This window comes from Labeo rohita, chromosome 20 (assembly GCF_022985175.1).
Source record: "Labeo rohita strain BAU-BD-2019 chromosome 20, IGBB_LRoh.1.0, whole genome shotgun sequence".
Lineage (NCBI taxonomy): Eukaryota > Metazoa > Chordata > Actinopteri > Cypriniformes > Cyprinidae > Labeo > Labeo rohita.
This window is the reverse complement of record NC_066888.1, coordinates 20,042,311-20,061,458: the sequence shown is the minus strand read 5'-3', so window position 1 is coordinate 20,061,458 and position 19,148 is coordinate 20,042,311. Positions and strand designations below refer to the sequence as shown.

Here is a 19,148-nt window from a genome sequence, read left to right as displayed (position 1 = left end):
CGAATGGAGAAAGAGAGGGACTGTTTTTCATTATCCTCTCAGGGATATACGGCTCACAAGAGGGAGAGACAGAGAGATGCGCGTGAAGCAGTGTGTTGAAAGAGAGGAGGAAGGCTGTCTGACTGTCTCATTCGCCTGCCAAGTCCTGTCAGATGGGGGATTACAGTAAAGCAATAAGAGAAAGGAAGTGAGAGTGCACATGACTGTAAACTGTGTGGCCTTGTAAGTGTACTCACTTTAGCAAGTCTGTGTGTCTTTGTTATCTGCCAGTGTTTTTGTTTTATAAGAAATTGCAAACATGAGTCATCCTCTGTGAAGTATAATAGGATTTAAAAGTACCAGACCCCTTGCGAAAACACTTCGTTATTCTTTTTTTTTTATTTAACACAACTTTTTTGCTTTACAAAATATGTGTGCTTCGGCATAAGCAAGGAAATCTGACTCTTTTTAATAAATGTTTTAACACTGTCAGTGTCAAATTTGTGAACTTCTTCATATTACAGCAGTACATTTATTACATGTTTCAAAATCCTAAAGCTATATTTCCATGTTTAAATTAGATTCTGAATCCCAAGTTTTCAGTTTGGAGTCCACTATGTTTGAAAATTTGTATCTTGCAACTGAGGACAGATCTCTTTTTAAAGCACAAATATTGGTCCAAAATGCTGTGCAGCATAAAACTGTAATAATAACAGAATCTCCATGATTATTAAACTTCAACGCAAACATTATTTGCTCTGTTTCTCTTTCATTAGGCAGGATGGTGTCTATAACTTCATCACAGATTAGCCCACGGCCCCCAACTCAGAGATCGGCACTAGGACAGCAAAGGGCCCCTCAGTCATCCTCAGGACCAGAACCCCCACATCAAGTAGGACGGCTCCCTCTTCGACCCCAAAACAAACACAGAGTGGACCTCAGCCAACACCAAGCAGACCAGCGCAATGCTAACAAGCAAAAATTGGGTAAGCATAAAAGTCCAGATGTTTGAAGTTGGCTAATACGAGTAGTATTTGAGATATACTGTATTTTTGTAAATACAGCTCAGATTGCATGTCTTCAGTATGTCCCATAGCAGGTAATGTGTAATGATACGTGGCCGTATCTGGTATCCCCCCTCTGTTCGTAGCGTCTGAGTCCGTCTATGTGGTATCACTGCAGGCACCCAGAGCCCAGGGGAGGAGTGCACCCATCACCACGGCCACCTTGAATAAAAAAGTAACAGCAGGTATATCAGAGATCACACTCCTTATTCAGTATTTTAACTCACTCAAATCTAATATTCATTCTTTGTCATCCTCTTTTTTTATACCTTTATGGCAGAGCCAGAGGTTGTGGATGAAGTAGAGGACATCACAGTTAGGGTATTGTCTCCTCAGTCTGTCCTTATCACATGGGTTGATCCACTAATTGAAAAGAAGAAGGAAATACCAGGGGGATCCAGGTAAAAATGAATTATATCATTTTTAAAATGGTAAAAGTTCATCCTTTCTAAATAGTGACTCAGACTTTTGAACGATCGTATATATTTGCAGGTTTTACACGGTGAAATACAGAGAAAAAGGAGAATCTGCTCGATGGGAATATAAGGACACCACTCAGAGACGTCTTATAATTGAAACGCTCTCTGCGGACAGCATGTACGAGTTCTCTATTTGTATCTCGCAAGGAGATCAGAAGGGAAAATGGAGCGCATCTGTGTTCCAGAGAACCCCTGAATCTGGTTTGTTTACACTCCCTGATCCTTAACCCAGATGTTTTGCTAAGTTTGGATTGCTAAGCAGATAAATCCAGATAGTATTTATTATTATAGACATAATTATCTGCAAACTAAAAAGGTCAATGTCAGGTTGAAAAAAATGTAAATAGTATTAAAACAGAACAGTGTTCAACATACAGAATTACGATTATGATGAAAAATTGCTAGAAGTGTTTTTTTTCTTTAATGTGATTTTAAAAGCTGGTTACTTAGACTAAAGTGAATTTAATTACAATCTGCGCTTTTATTGCATGCCTGAAAATACACTAGCTAATGAAGCAAAGCATAAACAAAAGGGTGTCTGTATTGTATTGTACACCCATACAAATGCACACACACTCAAAACATTCTTGCCTTAGTTTTTGAAACCATGTAACCATGTTCTAACTGCCTATTTCAGTGTAGTATCACTGTTTACTGCCTGTTTGGAACTTTTGTTTGGACTGATCAGAATGACCTCATTCCCATGGAGAACATAAAATGTTTTTTGTTTCCTGAAAAATCTCCAGGCAGAAAAAAATAATTAAAGTTCAAGAGAATAAAAAGCGCTCCATGTTATTTGTATAACAATTTGTTTTGTCAGACCTAGATTTACTTTCTCCCACTTTTGTCTATGCAGCTCCTTCTGGCCCTCCAGAAAATTTTCAAGTAAAACCGCTTAGAGGAAAAGGTACTGCTGTCACAGCAACATGGGATCCGCCTGAGCAAACAAATGGGCGAATAAGAGGTAAGACCACAGGGTAGGTAGGAGGGCTGGGCAAAAAATATACATTTCTCGATTTAATCAATGCTGATTTTTATGAAAAGATATTGATTCTTAAATCCCAAGAATTGATGAGTCTAACATGTTTTCAGTTAATGAACAGAACATTGCAGTGCAACTCCCATCCAATAAATCATAATAAGCTTTGTGCATTGTTTCTTTTGAAATGAGATTTCAAATAGTCCATTTTAGTACAGTATTCAAACAATAAATGCCATTTTGTTGCTTTTTAACGTGGAGTAACAGATCACTGTAGCACCTGTAGTTTAAAAAAGTGGCAGCGCAAAGTGCATGAGCTGCTGATCTCCTCGCTTTAATACCAGTTCCAGCACTAAATAAACACGAATAAGCATCTGAAGGTTGTTAAAAGAAAGAGTACAACGAATATGAATATCCTGAATATCCTGTCTCATGCAGTCGCTAAAATCAAATAGAGTTCATCAAAGTTGTCCTAAGACAAGAACGGGTATTGTTTTGGTTTTAGGACAACTTTGATGAAAGGTTTTGATCCACTTCAAATGTTGACTGTATACGTTAATATTACAACTAAACCTTACATTCATTTGGAAAAGGTTAAATATATGATTCGAGGTTCAAAACGTAAGTTCCAAGTCAAATGGTCCCCCTTTATTAAATACTTTGAAGAACTTCCTGGCCTTTAAGATGCAGTAGTCGACTTCAACCTCCCTTTCTTTTCTTATCTTTTTTTTCCATATTTTGTTTTATTAGATATTTCCTTTTTCCTAAAGGTTGTTATTTATTTAAAGAGTGGTATTCTGAAAGTGTGGACTGAAAGTGTTTTTTTTTATATATATATATATATATATATATATGTATGTTATTTTATTGTATTTTACTTTATTTGTTTGTTGTACCTCTTCTGCAACCTTTTCCCTGGACCTAAGTCCTGGACAAACATGGGACTCTATATTCCTTCACTGTCAATTCTGAGAATTCTGGAAGGTTTTTTTTTTTGACTCAAGATTATATGGCCGTTGTTTTTTTTTTTTTTTTTTTTTTTTATGCCGTGTTCTTGGGGGTGGGGGGTGGTATTGATTCTAATTGTAAATGTGTAATGTAAAACTCAATAAAGAAAATATATTAAAAAAATAATAATAATAAAAAAATATTACAACTAAACAATGTCACGTAATGTCACATTTACCTCAAAAAAAAAAAAAAAAAAAACATATTTGGTGAATAAAAAAACTCTTTAATCAGCTAGAAAAATAAACTGTAGAGTGCTAAATATATGCACCATATAACATTCATTATAATTTTTACTGTTCTTCAGTGTTTAATTTATGTTTGAATAAATCCATCAAGTTTTTATGACAGCCACCATTTAAATGTTTACATTTTAAAAAAACTAATTCGAGTAGAAATACAATTCGGTAATTGTAACTTTATTATTATAAAAACTTAATTTAGTCTAATTTAAGCATTTGTATACAAATCAGCTCATTTTAACCTTCAATATTATAATGTGGTACCAAATAACTCTCATGCATATTTTACAGCATTATTTGGCAAAATTTGGCATGTACTATACCTGATATATATCCAAAATAATCTATAACAAATCAAATTGCAAGCTTGTGAATCCTAAAATTTGTGTCAAAACCCAACCCTAGTAGGTAGGCTACCAATTTAGTCCATACAGACCACAAAAATAATATATTTGTATTTTTTATTATGTAGTGCACCCAACATTACTCGTGTCTTACTTATAGTAAGTATAGTGTTTAGCTGGGATACGAGAAAGTATTTTAAAGGAGAACTCCACCCCCTTGTCATCCACGATGTTCATGTCTTTCTTTCTTCAGTCGTGAAGAAATTATGTTTTTTGAGGGAAACATTTCAGCAATTTTCCCCATATAATAGACTGCTGTGGTGCCCCGAGTTTGAACTTCCAAAATGCAGTTTAAATTCGGCTTCAAACGATCCCAAATGCGGTTGTAAATGATCCCAGCCGAGAAAGAAGGGTCTTATCTAGCGAAACGATCGGTTATTTTCAGAAAAATAACACAATTTATATACTTTTTAAAGCCAAATGCTCGTTTTGTCTTACTCTGCCTGGACTGTTTTTTTTCTGGTTCATGACAGTTAGGGTATGTTGAAAAACACCCATCTCATGTTCTCCCTCAACTTCAAAATCACTGTTTTACCTTTTTTGTTAAGGGTGTTTAATCTTCTTTGCATGTTCACTTTGCAAAGACTGGGTTGGAACTTCTGCAAAGATGTAGGATGATTTTGAAATTATTTTTGAAATTGAGGGAGAAAATACGGTCAGAATTTTCAACATACCCTAACTGTCTTGTGCCAGAATACACAGAGTTCAGGGACTGCAAGGCAAGACGAGCATTTGAGAATAAAAAGTATTTAAATCATATTTTTTTTTTTATGTAAATAACCGATCGTTTCGCTAGATAAGATCCTTCTTCCTAGGCTAGGATTGTTTACAACCGCATTTGGGATCGTTCAAAGCCGCATTTAAACTGCCTTTTGGAAGTTCAAAATCGGGGCACCATATCAGTCCATTATATGGGGAAAAATGCTGAAATCTTTTCCTCAAAAAACATAAATTTCTTTACGACTGAAGAAAGAAAGACATGAACATCGTGGATGACAAGGGGGTGAATAAATTATTTGTAAATTGTTGTTCTGGAAGTGGAGTTCTCCTTTAACACTGATAATATTTTCTACAGATATCTGTCAGCTCTTTCTACGACTTTTGGAATATGCCCTACATAAAGAACAGAAAACGACTTTGGCATTTTGAGAGTAAAACATTACTAATAGTTGACCATATTTCTTCCCTGAAACCACTTGTCTGTGTGCAGTGCCAAAATATATGATAAGCGTTTAGCATGACAATTTCTCCAGCAGGCATGCAGAGCACCAGTCTGTAATGCTAAACCAGCACAAATGTACATGTGGAAAACACAAACCATTGCTTGTTCATGCAGAAGGAACTTTCCTTTTTAGTGTGTTATCCTTGGCCTAGATTTATTGGTTCAATCTTGGTTATTCCCAGTGTTCACTGGAAAATATTCAGCTATGGTATCCAAATGCAATTGACCGTACTGATTGATTTGACATCTACTTCCAGAATACATCCTTTCCTATGCTCCTGCTATGAAACCGTTTGGCGCAAAGTCAGTTACATACCGTGGCACCACCACCTCTGCTACCATCGATGGACTTACGCCAGGTGACCGCTATATCTTCAAAATCCGTGGAGTCAATAGGAAGGGCCAAGGACCACAGACTAAAGCCATTATTGTTGCAATGCCTGGATGTAAGTATTCCCAACAGATGTTTTCCCCAATAAGCTGTAGCTGCTTTACAGATACTTGGTTAAGACTGGTATCTTAATTTTGTCTCCAGCCAGCACTACTCACTTAAGGAACACAGACAGCCACAAGACAAGTCAAAGTGCCTCCAAGACATCATCAAACAATGAATCAGACAATCAGGAGCCAGATGAGATGGAAGAGTCCGACATTCAGACCACAACTCAAGCACCACCCACCAATAGACGAGGACGCCCTCTTTCTCAAACAAGGTCTTATCACAGCATCTTCTCTTCTGTGAGGGGTGCTGTCAGGAATGGAGGTTCTAGCTCAAGGTCAAACTCACAATCATCCTCCAAAGATAGAGAAGGAAATACAAATGAGGAAGAGAAGCCAACAGACAGTCCAGCAGAAGAGGAAATCAGAGCAAATGAGGCTACTGAGGACACAAAACCAGAGAGCAGTAATAATGCATCACCACAAACAGAGGAAGATTCAAAACACTCGCCTGACACTACAGAATCAAAACCCAATCAGTCTGAATCTGTCCATAAAACAACTGAGGACAAACGTCCTCCGTGGACACCTCGTACATCCTCAATTGTTGATATTAGCAGATTAAGAAGGCCTAATTCTCGATCAAGAACGCGGAGTGAAGATTCTTCAAGTTCATCGCAAAACCAAGAGTCTGCAGCTACAAGAAAGGACTTAACAGCGGTCTCCTATACTGAGGGAAAGAACACGTACAACCAGATAAGTGTCACTGACAAGACGCCTACAGTGGTCTCACCTCAGGAAACCAGGCCTGAACCAGTGAAAGAGTCAGAATCATCTTCATCCATCTCTTCTTCTCCAACTTCCTCTTCCTCAGCATCTTCATCATCTTCTTCTTCTTCCACCTCATCTTCTTCAGTATCTTCTCCTTCATCATCCTTACCATCATCAGGTACAAGAAGAATTTCCTCCACGTCAGGTCGAGTCACAAGTACGGGATCTGGTGCCATGTACCCTAATGGAAGAAGAGTTGGAATTTCAACTAGAGCTCAGAGACTTCAAACAGGAAAGCACAAACCTGATTCTTCATCATCATCATCTGCTTCTTCACAATCCACACTGCCAACAGGAACCAGGACAAACAGTCAGGATACAACAGAGGAGCATGATACCAACCACAAGAACACAAAGGTAGACGACACAAAGGCTGAACAACCAACTGAAGAAACCAAAAAAACCCTTTCTGATACAACTAAAGAGGAAAATTATAATAACAAAGAAGAGAAAAGTAATAGTTATGGTTCCACTTCCCATTCTTCTTCACGGACTAACTCTTCTACAACGGGAAGAAGTTCACCCCTTTTATTACCAAACCGAAATTCTAGGATAGTTACTGGGAGTCGAAGACAAGACGGGAGGATACCGTGGAGTAGGACTGCCTCATCTGTAGGTGCAGGAAGGCCTGTTATTAGGGGATTTCCTTCTCGTTCTACTGGTGTGAGCTCTCAAGACACTAGTGATAAAACCAAAATTTTACCTACGACATACCCTTCAAAGCATGAGGTTAATCCTGTCTCAAATAAACCTAATGTGCTAAATAAAAAAACAAATGTTTCAAATAATCCCAGTAATAATGAAGATGTAAAAATTAGCAATGATCATGAAGATGACTATCTTTATGAGGGAAGCAAAGAGACCTTGGAGAGGCGAAGCAAAGACGCCACCTCAACTGCAGCACCTAAAACCACAACAACAACAACAGCAACAACAACAACAACAGCAACAACAACTACTACTACTACTACTACAAGAGAACCACACAGACCTGTACCAAACCTTGAGAATGAAAGCGTAGAAAGAGAACAAAGTAGTACCAGTAGCAGTTCAAAGTCACTTCCCTCAGTTGCCCAAAGAGTCCCTATTTTGTCTTCTACTGGTCGGGTACGCTCACCTGTGGTAGCAAGCCGTCTGAAAGGTTCGCGGTTTCCTAGTAGGGTGTACCCAGTACAACACAGAAGAATGGGCACATCATCTTCATCACAGTCCTCTTCAGCATCATCATCTGCCTCCTCTCAAGTCAGTCCAGTAGAATCACCACTTGTCTCAGAACGAGACACAGCTGACAGGAGTAATACTAATGTTAGGCTCACCCCAAGTTCAGTTTCTCGCTCTTCCCATGGGTTGTCTGCCGGTGAAAGCTCTAGTGGGAATACGTCTCCTGAGTCTCGGAATCCAGTGATGGGATCGAGGCTGCGATCAATTTCAAAGGAAAACACTCCAGTCAGTGGCTACAAACCTAGTTATGAAAAAGGTAAACATTATGTTGTCTCAAACGATGTGCATGCTGTACCTACAACAGTTTTAGTGTACGCACAAGTACACTTTTACTCATTTTGTCTAATTCCATGTTCAGGCAAAAATGGACGCCCGAATCTCACAGTTGCAAATGGCAAAGTATCTGCAACATCTGATGAAAATTCTAAACCGAACGGAGTCCGACATATCACAGGTCCTGATGGAACAAAATGGGTGTGTTTATTTGCAGTGATAATTAATGCTAAATTTGGCAGTCCTAAATGTCCCTAAATCCATTAGGATGTTTTATAAATGATATTAATGTCAAGTTCTGTTATGAAACTCTAGATGGTGCAGGATGATGGGTCATTAACGCAAACTGATGATATTCACAGCATTAAACTACATGGCACAAGCTGATTGGTTCATATTGCATACACAGCCAGTAAGCTTGATGCTTTACATTTTAATATTTGGTTAGCATTTACTAGAGCAGTTCGCAATACTGAAACCCTCCACCTCCCCAGCTTCACCTGTATAGATCTGCTATGGGTTATTATATATGCAGCAGCAGTATGTCTTAAATACTCAAAGCACCGTATCTGCATATATATTGGCAGCAGCAAGTTCTTGCATTTTCTTTGCAGCAGCGTCAGTAATAACCAACAGCAGCAGCAATTCAGCAACGTAGCAGATCTATTCTGCTAAGACCAAATACATTAACATTGTCATATCTATTACCATGGTAACATCTTCTGAAAGTTGTCATGATACACGTTTAGTTACTGCTGGCAAATTTATTGGATCCACTTTGTTTCTTGTTCTATTTTTTAAACTACTAAAGATGTAGCACAAAGTTAACTTTTATACCCATAGCAGGTTTGTAGATCTGAAGTGACCCTCTGGTTTCATCAATGGCTTTTATTTTGTTTAACTAGAACTATTATGTACAAAATACTGTAATCATAATGACCATATCCATGGCTTCATTTACATCTGTTGTCTGTTTGCATTAATAAACCAGACAGCACTGCAGTTCAAACAAAATGATCTTTAAAGTAAGCAAAGACAGTCATGTGAATAGTTTTCTCTCTCTAGGCATGGAAACTCCACGAGAAGGGACCTTAGGGACACTTACTCAAGCAAGACTGTTTGACTGTTGTCTCACTTTGTTTTGATAGAAAGATGCTTCTTCTTTACAAAGTTTCATTCACTCTTCTAGATAGTAGATCTGGATAAGGGTGTCCTAATGAATGAAAACGGAAGAGTCCTTCAGGATTCAAGGGGAAGACCCAGAAAAGTTGTCATTGGAGAGGATGGCAAGACTATTTTTGGTGAGTGGTTTACAATAGAAATATAGAAAGAAAAAGCCTGTTTTAAACTTGTTTTTTATCCATGTTTGCTATATTAGATGACCAGGGCAGCCCATTGGTAAACCAGGAAGGATTAGCATTATTTGGTCACGGAAGAGACAGTCGGCCTGTGATTAATCCGAGTGACAAGTACCTTACTGTGGGAGGAAAACCAATCGTGGGCTTGGACCGCCCTAAACCAAGGACTACAACCACTACAACTACTACAACCACAACTACAACAACCACTGCAACCACAACTACAATACCACCAGAACCTACAACAACAGAAATGGTTACAGAAACACTGGAGATGTCAACATTAGCTGCTGAGCCCACATGTCCACCTGGACTTTATTCTCGACTGGACAAGAATGGTTTCTCAATATTGGATGCTGATGGAATACTTAACTGCTACTCTGTAGGTGAGATGAATTATTTGCAGCCATGCTTACCTCAATGTGTTTCATAATAGAGAATTAAGTAATATGATGTGGATTTGCTAATGTGCGTCAGAGCAAAAATTACGGAAAAGATACTTTCAGGATGAGACAAAAAAAGTGTTTGGCCTAGTTTGTGACTGTAGTTGGCTCTTGTATAATGAGTCTTGTCACAGGCATGTAGTTAGTACCCACAAGACCTTGATCCTCTGTAATTTAGAATCAGTATTCCAAGGATAATGTTAGGTAGGATGTGCACAGTAAACCTCAAAGGATATCCCCCTGTCATGTCTGAATAACCTCTGCTACACTTTGAATCTGTCTGTGAGCACCATGCTTTTTTGGAGAAACAGTCTTTTCCTCCACTTCCTCCACTTTTTTCCTCTTACTGCTGCCCACTCTTAAATAAACCAATAACTGCCAGGTCCATGATTTTATAGGCCAGGGGTCAGCAACCTATGGCACGCAGATGGATAATCACTGGCACGCAAGCAATAGAGAAAACTGCATACTGACGTACATTTTGAGGTAATCATTCCTCATAGTCACACAACCTGTTAGGAGCTATAAATGCTATCAAAGTATGAGAATTAACCTGTGCTTGTTTACGGATGCACATGGCCCCGCCAAACCATTAGGGCGACCGCTGCGCATAAGAGGCGCTTTGATCAATGCTGCGGCTTGTTAGCTTCGATCACCCTATGCGACTGAGTGCATGACAGCTTACAGTTCACATTTATTGCTCTTGGGATTAGGATTTTGAAAAGTTTAAAAATACATTTCTACATCAGAACGCTGTAGCTTGTTTTTAAGCAGAGGAAATCACACTAGGGCTGCCCTCGACTTAAGATTTTTCTGGTTGACTAGTAGTCATTCATTTTAAGAATTAGTCGACTATTAGTCACACGTTTATTAATAAACCATATAAATCATAATAACGAGCCTTTAATTGCCTACATAGCCTAATAAGCGCTCAAGCGCATGCAAAAAGCTTGCAACTGTGTACGGGCAGATATAATAATTATGAATGTGTCTGGGAAAAACAGCAAGGAGACTGCATTAACGTTTTAATAATTTATTGATAAACTAGTGCTTTCTTTGTTTTCGACTTAAGAGATGAAGTCGGCGACACTAACCCTTCGTCTCCGCAGTAGCGATGTGCCTGTGTGTACATTTTATACGGATAACATAATCGAAGAATATTTGTTTTCTATTTGAATTGGTTAATTTGAAAGTAGACATTTCACGCTCTATAGATATATTTTTCATGTTCATGCAAATATACAAGGAGTTTCAAAGTTTCGTGCTCAAGTTCACAGAGACCGAGAAGGCAGAAACCACATCCTGTTTGCTTTCATTACTTTACACAAGCGCAACGTTTTGTTGTTATTGTGAGTATGCACAAATAAACGAAAAGTCTTTACAGATTCGAAAGATGTATTACTTTTATCTGTATGACCAAAAATGACTCCATCTGTCATGCAGGAAGTGTGCTACTGTTCAGCTTTCAAACTCCGGACAGATACTTTAATAGCGCACATTTTTCTAGGTTAACATTAGATTGTACAGCTATGTAAAGTTGCTACTATATACATCTTTCAGATGAAAAGCCATATTTGAGGTTGATGAATGATAGGTGAGCGTTTGGATGTCGTGCCTGATGTACTTATTACCACATACAGCAGCCGTTAACGATCTGTCCGTCACAGACCGTGTGACTGTCGCCACTTCCTGTGCAATTTTTTTTCTCTGACCAAGTAACTAATAAAATTTTGGTTGACCAAGCCTCTTCTCAACGACTAACGGTTAGCTGAACATAAGGGGGCAGTGCTAACGCACACGCATGCGTCGTAATACTCTTGTAAAAGGGAGCGGAGAATGACAGAAGGGAAGAATTGTTGAATAAATTCGTTATTTTTGTTTTCTTTGCGCACAAAAAGTATTTTCGTACCTTCATAAAATTACGGTTGAACCACTGATGTCACATGGACTATTTTAATGATGTCCTTACTACCTTTCTGGCCCCTTGAACATGTCAGTTGCATTCCTGTCTACCTTAATTTGTGTCACGAAGAACAAATTCTCAAAATGTTCTGATGAACAAAGGTCTTGAGGGTGAGTAATTAATGACAGAATTTTCATTTTTGGGTGAACTTTAACAAAGTATTAAAAAAAATAGGGTTTTGGTTCTATCCATCAGTGGTTTGGATTTTGAGATGTGGGAATTGCACTCAAAAATGAATGTTGTGAGCTTTCTGTCAGTTGTGGAGGGACGCAGATATATAACACACATTTACAAAATAGACAGTGAATAGTGAATTTGCATTTCATGCTGACTTTAAATTTACACCATGTTGCATCCGAATTTTAAAAAGTGTATATATGTGAAATATAAATTCCTAAAGGTATGCTACATTTCTGTGTGAATATGACCTAAATATTAAGCTAATTGATTATGTAGATTTGTAAATTGAGTCCACTAGTTCAAATGAAATTGAGCCAAATGAGATTATTTATTTGTACCACTTGAGAACAGGATTCCTCTGGCTTCCAGCTTCCCCAAGAAAACAGTTCATAGATGAGTTATGCTTATGGTCAGCATGGCATCTGATGATGCTGTTATTAATGAAGATGGTCTTGGCTGATTGTTTTGTTTACTGGCTGCCAGGCTACGAGCAGCTTGTTTTTACTATCATTTTTGTATGGCCATTTGTACTCCATTTATCTATTAATCTAGTATAACTTTATAGATGCCATTTTTGTTTGCTGTTGTTTAAGGAGGTGCATTCCTGCTTTTTATTCTTAATTTTTCCATACTAAGTGTCTTTATAGATTGCAAAGTGAAGAGCTGTATGATTGAGTGTGCATGAACTTGGATGACCTTTCTGGAAGAACAACTAGACCTTGTTGTATAATCACTTGTTATGTAATTCTGCTGGTTTGTTGAACACACAGGACAGCTAATGTGGCCAAGCTGCTTTTAGGGACAAGCCTGTTTGCATACAATTTTAATACTTGCTTGGCTTGTCCCAGTAGTAATTTCCTTGTTGTGACTGGAATCCCTGGGCAAGAGTATATTAACCATAAAGAACAGTTTGGTCACATTCTCACTATTGTAGCAGAGCAATAGCACTGAATTTTAAAACAATGGTGAAGAAGTTGCATGTGCAATGGACCTAAACAATAACTTGGCAGGTTTGGACACTTAAATCCCACTTAATGGGCATTTCTTCAAAATAAATGCCACTTGGCTTCATATTTTGTTATATAATACAAAGGCGTTCATACATTTTTTAAACATGACTTCAAATGCCAAATCCAAACACTCTTTGGACCACTGCGAAGTGGGATACGGCATCCTGTGGACTATTATTCTTCCTGTTTTGATTACTACTCTATCTTACAGATGGGCTTTTTGAGGAGACCACAACCCCAGTCCCAGTTCCTACCACAACACTGGCTCCCACAACAGAGGCTCCTACAACACAGCCTCCTACAACACAGCCTCCAACTCCTGAGACACGGCCTTTTAACAACACCCCCTCCTCTGAGTTTGATGTGGCTGGAAAGAAACGGTTCACAGGTAATATGTTTGGTTACAACAGTTAGTACTCTGGTGCAAAATGCTAGATTCTCAGTTCTTATTGGTTCCAAACTCAGCAATACCATGCTGAGATTGAATCTCTCAGGAAACACAACTGGCCACTCACAGTTAATTTCTTTCCAATCACCTCAGCATTTCCTGTAGATGTGAGGCACTGGAGAGTTGAACGGTGAATGTGAACGAAATTTATCTGGCCTACTAGTGCAGATCATTCCCTTGGTGATGCTTGTAAGCAGCGAATAAAATAGTGCATACAGCTGACCTTAGCTAGGATTTATATGCAAATACTTCTTGTCCCTCGGTATCAGCTCAGTCGGAGTTTATCAACATTTTCAAAAAAGAGAGACAGCTCTTCTGCAAGAACTTAAATTCCTAATTCTTAACCAAAATGTTCACAAAGGCTTTAAAGTTTCTGGTTCCTTAAGCGTAATCAGTTGTGTTTATATCCCTTTTTACACCTGACCTTTACAAGCCTTTTCAGTCGGCTCACGTTTGGACTGCCAAATATAAATCCACCCAAAACACAGTTTTTCGGATTGCACTGAAACTACATGCAAACATGATTTCATTTTCTATACTTAGTTACGCAAGTAATAAATAAGATTATGCTGTAAATAAACATGTCACGCTGACAGACTGAGTCATTCAAGGTCTGTGTTACAAGTTCTTTAATTATGCTACTCTTGCAGCGTAAAAAAGACACCATCACTCTTGCGATTTTCTCACCTGATTTAAATTATTTTATTGTATTACACTTGGAATCTAATTTCTCGCCAAAGAAAGCACTTTACAACCTTTTCTCCCCATTTATTCACTTCTAGCCCTATTAACATTCTTTGCTTGGGCATTTGCAAAGACATTTTGAATGATCCAGTTTTGAAATGTTTAATCCAGTCACACTGAAAATGCATTGGAATGAAGGTGTTAAAATATCAAAAGATATGCTCAAATATCCAGATACTATCTGGATATGACACAAATGTTAATGTCAGGTGTAAAGCGGCCTATTTTTACACAGAATTTGACTTGGATGAAAGTGCCTGTTAATAAACAAACTTATATGCGATGTGACCTCCGGGATAGTTGGGAAAATGAAGCCATAACAATAAGTTACTAGTAAATATTATTCATGAGTTTGGGGTCTGTAAGATTTTTTTAATGGTTTTGAAAGAAATCTCTTACGCTCATCAGAGCTACATATATTTGATCAATAATACAGTAAAAACAGTAATATATAATGAAATATTATTAAAACTTCTAGTAACTGCATTCTATTTTTATATATTTTAAAATGTGATTTATTCTGCGGTGGTTTTCTGCAGCCATTACTTTAGTCTACAGTGTCACATGATTCTTAAGAAATCATTTTAATATGCTGATTTGGTGCTCATTTCTTTTTATCATCATTTTTGAAAACAGCTGCTTAATAGCTGCTTAATATTTTTTCAGGATTTTGATCAATAGAAAATCTAGAGAAATGCTAAGTTCTGTCATGAAACACTATATCGTTGCAGGCTGATTGGTCGTTAACGCAAACTGATGATATTCACAGCATTAACTACTTAGCACAAGCTGATTGGTTCATGTTGGATACGCAGCCAACGAGCTTGCTGGTTTACATTTAAATGGCTTGTTAACATTCACTAGAACCTTTCACAGCACGCTTTCAGAGTTCCTATAAAACCCTCCCCCTCCCCAGCTCCACCTGTATAGATCTGCTATGGGTTATTATATATGCTATTTGTGCAGAATAGTAAAAAGCAGTATTTCTTAAATACTCACAGCAGTGGATCAGTGTATGTATTGGCAGTAACAAGTTCCTATACTTATTTTGCAGCAATAATAATCTACAACAGAAAAAAACAACAGTAGAAGTGTAGCAGACATATTCCGTCAAGACCAAAGACACTAACATTGTCATATCCATTACTATGCTAAAGTCATGATAGAACAGCATTTATTTGAAATCTAAATATTTTGTAATATTAGAAAAGTCTTTAATGTCACATTTGATCAAATTAATGCATCCATGCTGAATAAAAGTATTAATTGCTTTCAAATAAATATCTTACTGACTCCCAACTTTTGAATAGTAGTATATTGTAAACTGAGAGCAAATGGGGGAATAAGATGTCTTTACCTTTAGTCTCTCTATTTGGTTAATGTTACTCTAAGGGGACTTTCATGCTAGCACTTTTAGTTCGTTTGGATAACATGAACTTGGTGCACACCCACGAACCATACCTAAGTCTGCCTGGGAAGGGTGATCTTGGCTACTGTTCATGTAAACTCCAGTATGGTTCACAAGTGAACACAATCGTACTAAATCACAGAAGTGAACGGCTATTAATGACATATGTTTACTCAATTATGGAGTGATGCACTACAGCAGAGAGAATTAATATTTCATTTCTGCTCACAGAAATTGACTCCAGCATTCTTTTGAACCTTTGCATCACAGTCATGACAAACAGACACATGTGCCATTCTGTGTTGGTGCTTTGGTAATGAAATGGAATCCAAAGTACAAAAATTCAAGCGAGCAAGCATTCATTCATTTTGCCATCTTCTGCACAGTCTTTACCTAGAAACAAGGGTAAACACCTGCCACTCTGATGACGCAAACGTACTGTGGTTCGAGCCACTGAAAAGTGTAAAAGCACCCTAAGTGTCTAGAGGTCTCTCCCCTATGGCCAGAGTGTAACTAACCTTGTCAACCCTCAGGTCCACATCTAATACTACATACCATGTGTTGGTAGAGGCTTTTTTAGAGTCTATTGACTTTACAGACTCCAAGGACTCCTAGGATCTTTCATGTGGGCAGCTTCTGTAGGAAATATTTGAGAATGCCTGACTGTAAGTATTTAGACTCAGCTCTATAAATTATGGCTGAATGTCTGTGGGTTTGGGCTTCCTTCCCGAATTCTTCAGTACTCAGTATGTGTGTTAGGATAAAGGTGTGTGCCATGAAAAAAAGTTTTATTTGTGATTGCTATTAGGATGCTATACCAAGCAATTCACAAATAGTGCAATTGTATTTCACTCAGCGGTGGATTAGCGCAATCATGATGTGACTCTACGCAACCCATGTTACCTGACTCTAGTCAAACTTTTTCAGGTTCAGCATGAATTAATTTACCACATTAGGTTCAGCAAACTCTATCTTTCCAACCTTAAATCCCCATAAGCTATACACCTAGTTATGGAACATTGTTTCAGGTCCAGTTTGCATGCAGAGATTGTGCCAGATGAGTTTCAGAAATGGTTATGCTGAGCTGGAGCTTTTGCTAGTGAGCTGGCAAATTTAGTTCTGCCCCTCATTGACTCTCTACGGTATTGCATTTGCAGGAGAGAAGTTCACATTGCTATAGTTATAAAAGTATCTGCTAAGCTCATCTACCACAGCTCGGCACAAGTGCAGTCTGGTGTCCAATAGAGGCATGTGACAAAAGCGTAATGGACTTGGAGGGCCAGCTTTTCTACTTTCTTTGCTCTTTCTTTCCCTTCTTTTCTAAATTTAGTAGGATCTAGTTACATAAGTTTTCAGTTTTCATACGTCTGCAAACAGAATTGTCTGCAAATTTCACATTTTCTAATGTCTATTTAGCAGTTTTTCTGCAACAATTTACAGTTATACTGTATACAGATACTGATTTTTATATACTGATATAAAATATAAACACTGGATTAAAGTATGAATTTGAATAATGAATAGTAGGGCTGGGTGATAAATCGGTAACGATAATTATCGCAGGATATAAACGATAACAAGAGTTAGATAAATGTTCGATATAATATTTATGCGGCAAGGACAGAACAAAAGAGCACTAGTCATTTAAAGCGTGCCACTCGGACCGTTTATCCGCTCGGATCAAAGTTCAAACGGCGGCACGGCGTTAACTAGAGCAGATGTGTTCACTCGCTGACGAGTGTCGGCCACGAAACAGCGCTGTGGGATCCAGTGTGAAGCACTTGAATTCAGTGAAGAACACAAATGACTCGGTTTAAAACCAGACTGACAGTGCCGACAAACAGGAGAAACACTGTGCGCAACGATACAGTCAGAAGACTTTTTAATCTACAAATCGCCATCATTTACCATTTAGCACTAACTAATTGTGTCAGAAATGTGGGTATATTTGTGTCGAATTTTATTATATTATTAATGTAGACATGTATTAAATGTATTGGAGGAGTAATTGAATATAATTACAGTATTTTTTGTGAATAAGCTGTAGCATTTATGCATTTATACTATGTCAGTGTAATAATATGGTATGTAATAAAATGTAAAATGGTAAAATGTAATATGGTTCTTAGGTATTTGTATGAAAAACAGTAGTCTAAATACATTTAGTATAAATTAGGGCTGTCAAACAATTAATCGTCATTAATCGCATACAAAATAAAAGTTTGAGTTTGCCTAATATATGTGTGTGTACTGATTATGTAGATATAAATACAAACACATTCATGTATATATTTACAAGTATGTGTATTTATTATAATTTTTATAGCATTTATATTATATATAAATAAAATATTTTGCTCATAAATGACATTTCTCTTAAAGGGGTCATCAGATGCTAAGTTCACTTTTTCATGTTGTTTGAACATTAATATGTGTTGGCAGTGTATGTACAAATCTACCCTATAATGCTAAAAATCCATGCAGTGGTTTTTAATTAATCTGTAAAAATAATATCCCCTTTTTCAAATCGAGCCGTTCTCAGGCCGCTCCCACCATAGTTGATTGACATGAGCGTATTACCTTAGACCAGCTGTCACAGTCCAGTAACTTTCCATGTTTTGATGCCGGAGCAGGGATGTAAGTTAGACAAGAATATCTCCGATTGAGCGATTAAGGTGTTGTGTTGCTGGATGTAATAATGAACATAGTGGTCATCATTTACTCCCGACATCTGAGCCGCTGAAGATGCAGTAGATTACCTTTGTTTGTGAATAGAATGCGCCTCCCGATCTACATATATCTGTCTATGTTCGTGCAAATCATTCATGATCCAGCTTCACTTACAGCAGAAGTGTGTATAAGCGTTTTTTTATGAATCTTTGCAATCGCCTTTCCTTATAACATGGTAGTTAGGAAGTTTAGCTGCTAAACGCGGCTAAATGCGGCTAATGTAAACAAGACCGTCTTTCCACAGAGAGAAGAAAGGGGCGGGGTGAACAGAGCTCATTTGCATTTAAAGGAACAACCCCTTAGAATGAGATGATTTTTGCAGAGCTGATTTTGGCAAGGTAAAAAGGGTGTTAATTTGTGTGTATTTATATATACATAATCATTATACACAGTACACACACATATATTAGGCAAACTCAAACTTTATTTTTTGTATGCGATTAATCATTTTACTGTTCTACTGTTTTTCATACAAATACCTAGGAACCATATTACATTTTTACCATGGTATTGCGGTGCAATAATTGTGGTTTTAACTGATTTTATCATGATCAATGGATGATACTATGGAAGAGCAATGGTTAATTAAAAAAAAAAAAAAACTTACTTAATTAAATTTTACCATATAAAAATGAGGTTGCTACAATTTTTACAGATATTACTGATTTTGATAATGAACATAAATCTACATCTACATCGTAACTCAAGCTACTATCAAATGTGT

The 19,148-nt window shown here is 37.5% G+C and overlaps 1 protein-coding gene across 2 annotated transcripts in view; it reads left to right on the top strand.

Moving 5' to 3' along the window:
* The window catches only part of fndc1 (fibronectin type III domain containing 1), a 48,663-nt gene that overhangs the window by 12,281 nt on the left and 17,234 nt on the right, over window positions 1-19,148 (top strand). For both annotated transcript variants that reach the window (XM_051139207.1, XM_051139206.1), the window contains 11 exons: window positions 756-965; window positions 1,130-1,228; window positions 1,324-1,444; window positions 1,536-1,723; window positions 2,379-2,486; window positions 5,635-5,823; window positions 5,913-8,123; window positions 8,226-8,341; window positions 9,330-9,441; window positions 9,519-9,884; window positions 13,306-13,482. In XM_051139207.1, coding sequence (XP_050995164.1) covers window positions 756-965; window positions 1,130-1,228; window positions 1,324-1,444; window positions 1,536-1,723; window positions 2,379-2,486; window positions 5,635-5,823; window positions 5,913-8,123; window positions 8,226-8,341; window positions 9,330-9,441; window positions 9,519-9,884; window positions 13,306-13,482 — 3,897 coding nt within the window. The remainder of the gene's footprint in view (window positions 1-755; window positions 966-1,129; window positions 1,229-1,323; window positions 1,445-1,535; window positions 1,724-2,378; window positions 2,487-5,634; window positions 5,824-5,912; window positions 8,124-8,225; window positions 8,342-9,329; window positions 9,442-9,518; window positions 9,885-13,305; window positions 13,483-19,148) is intronic.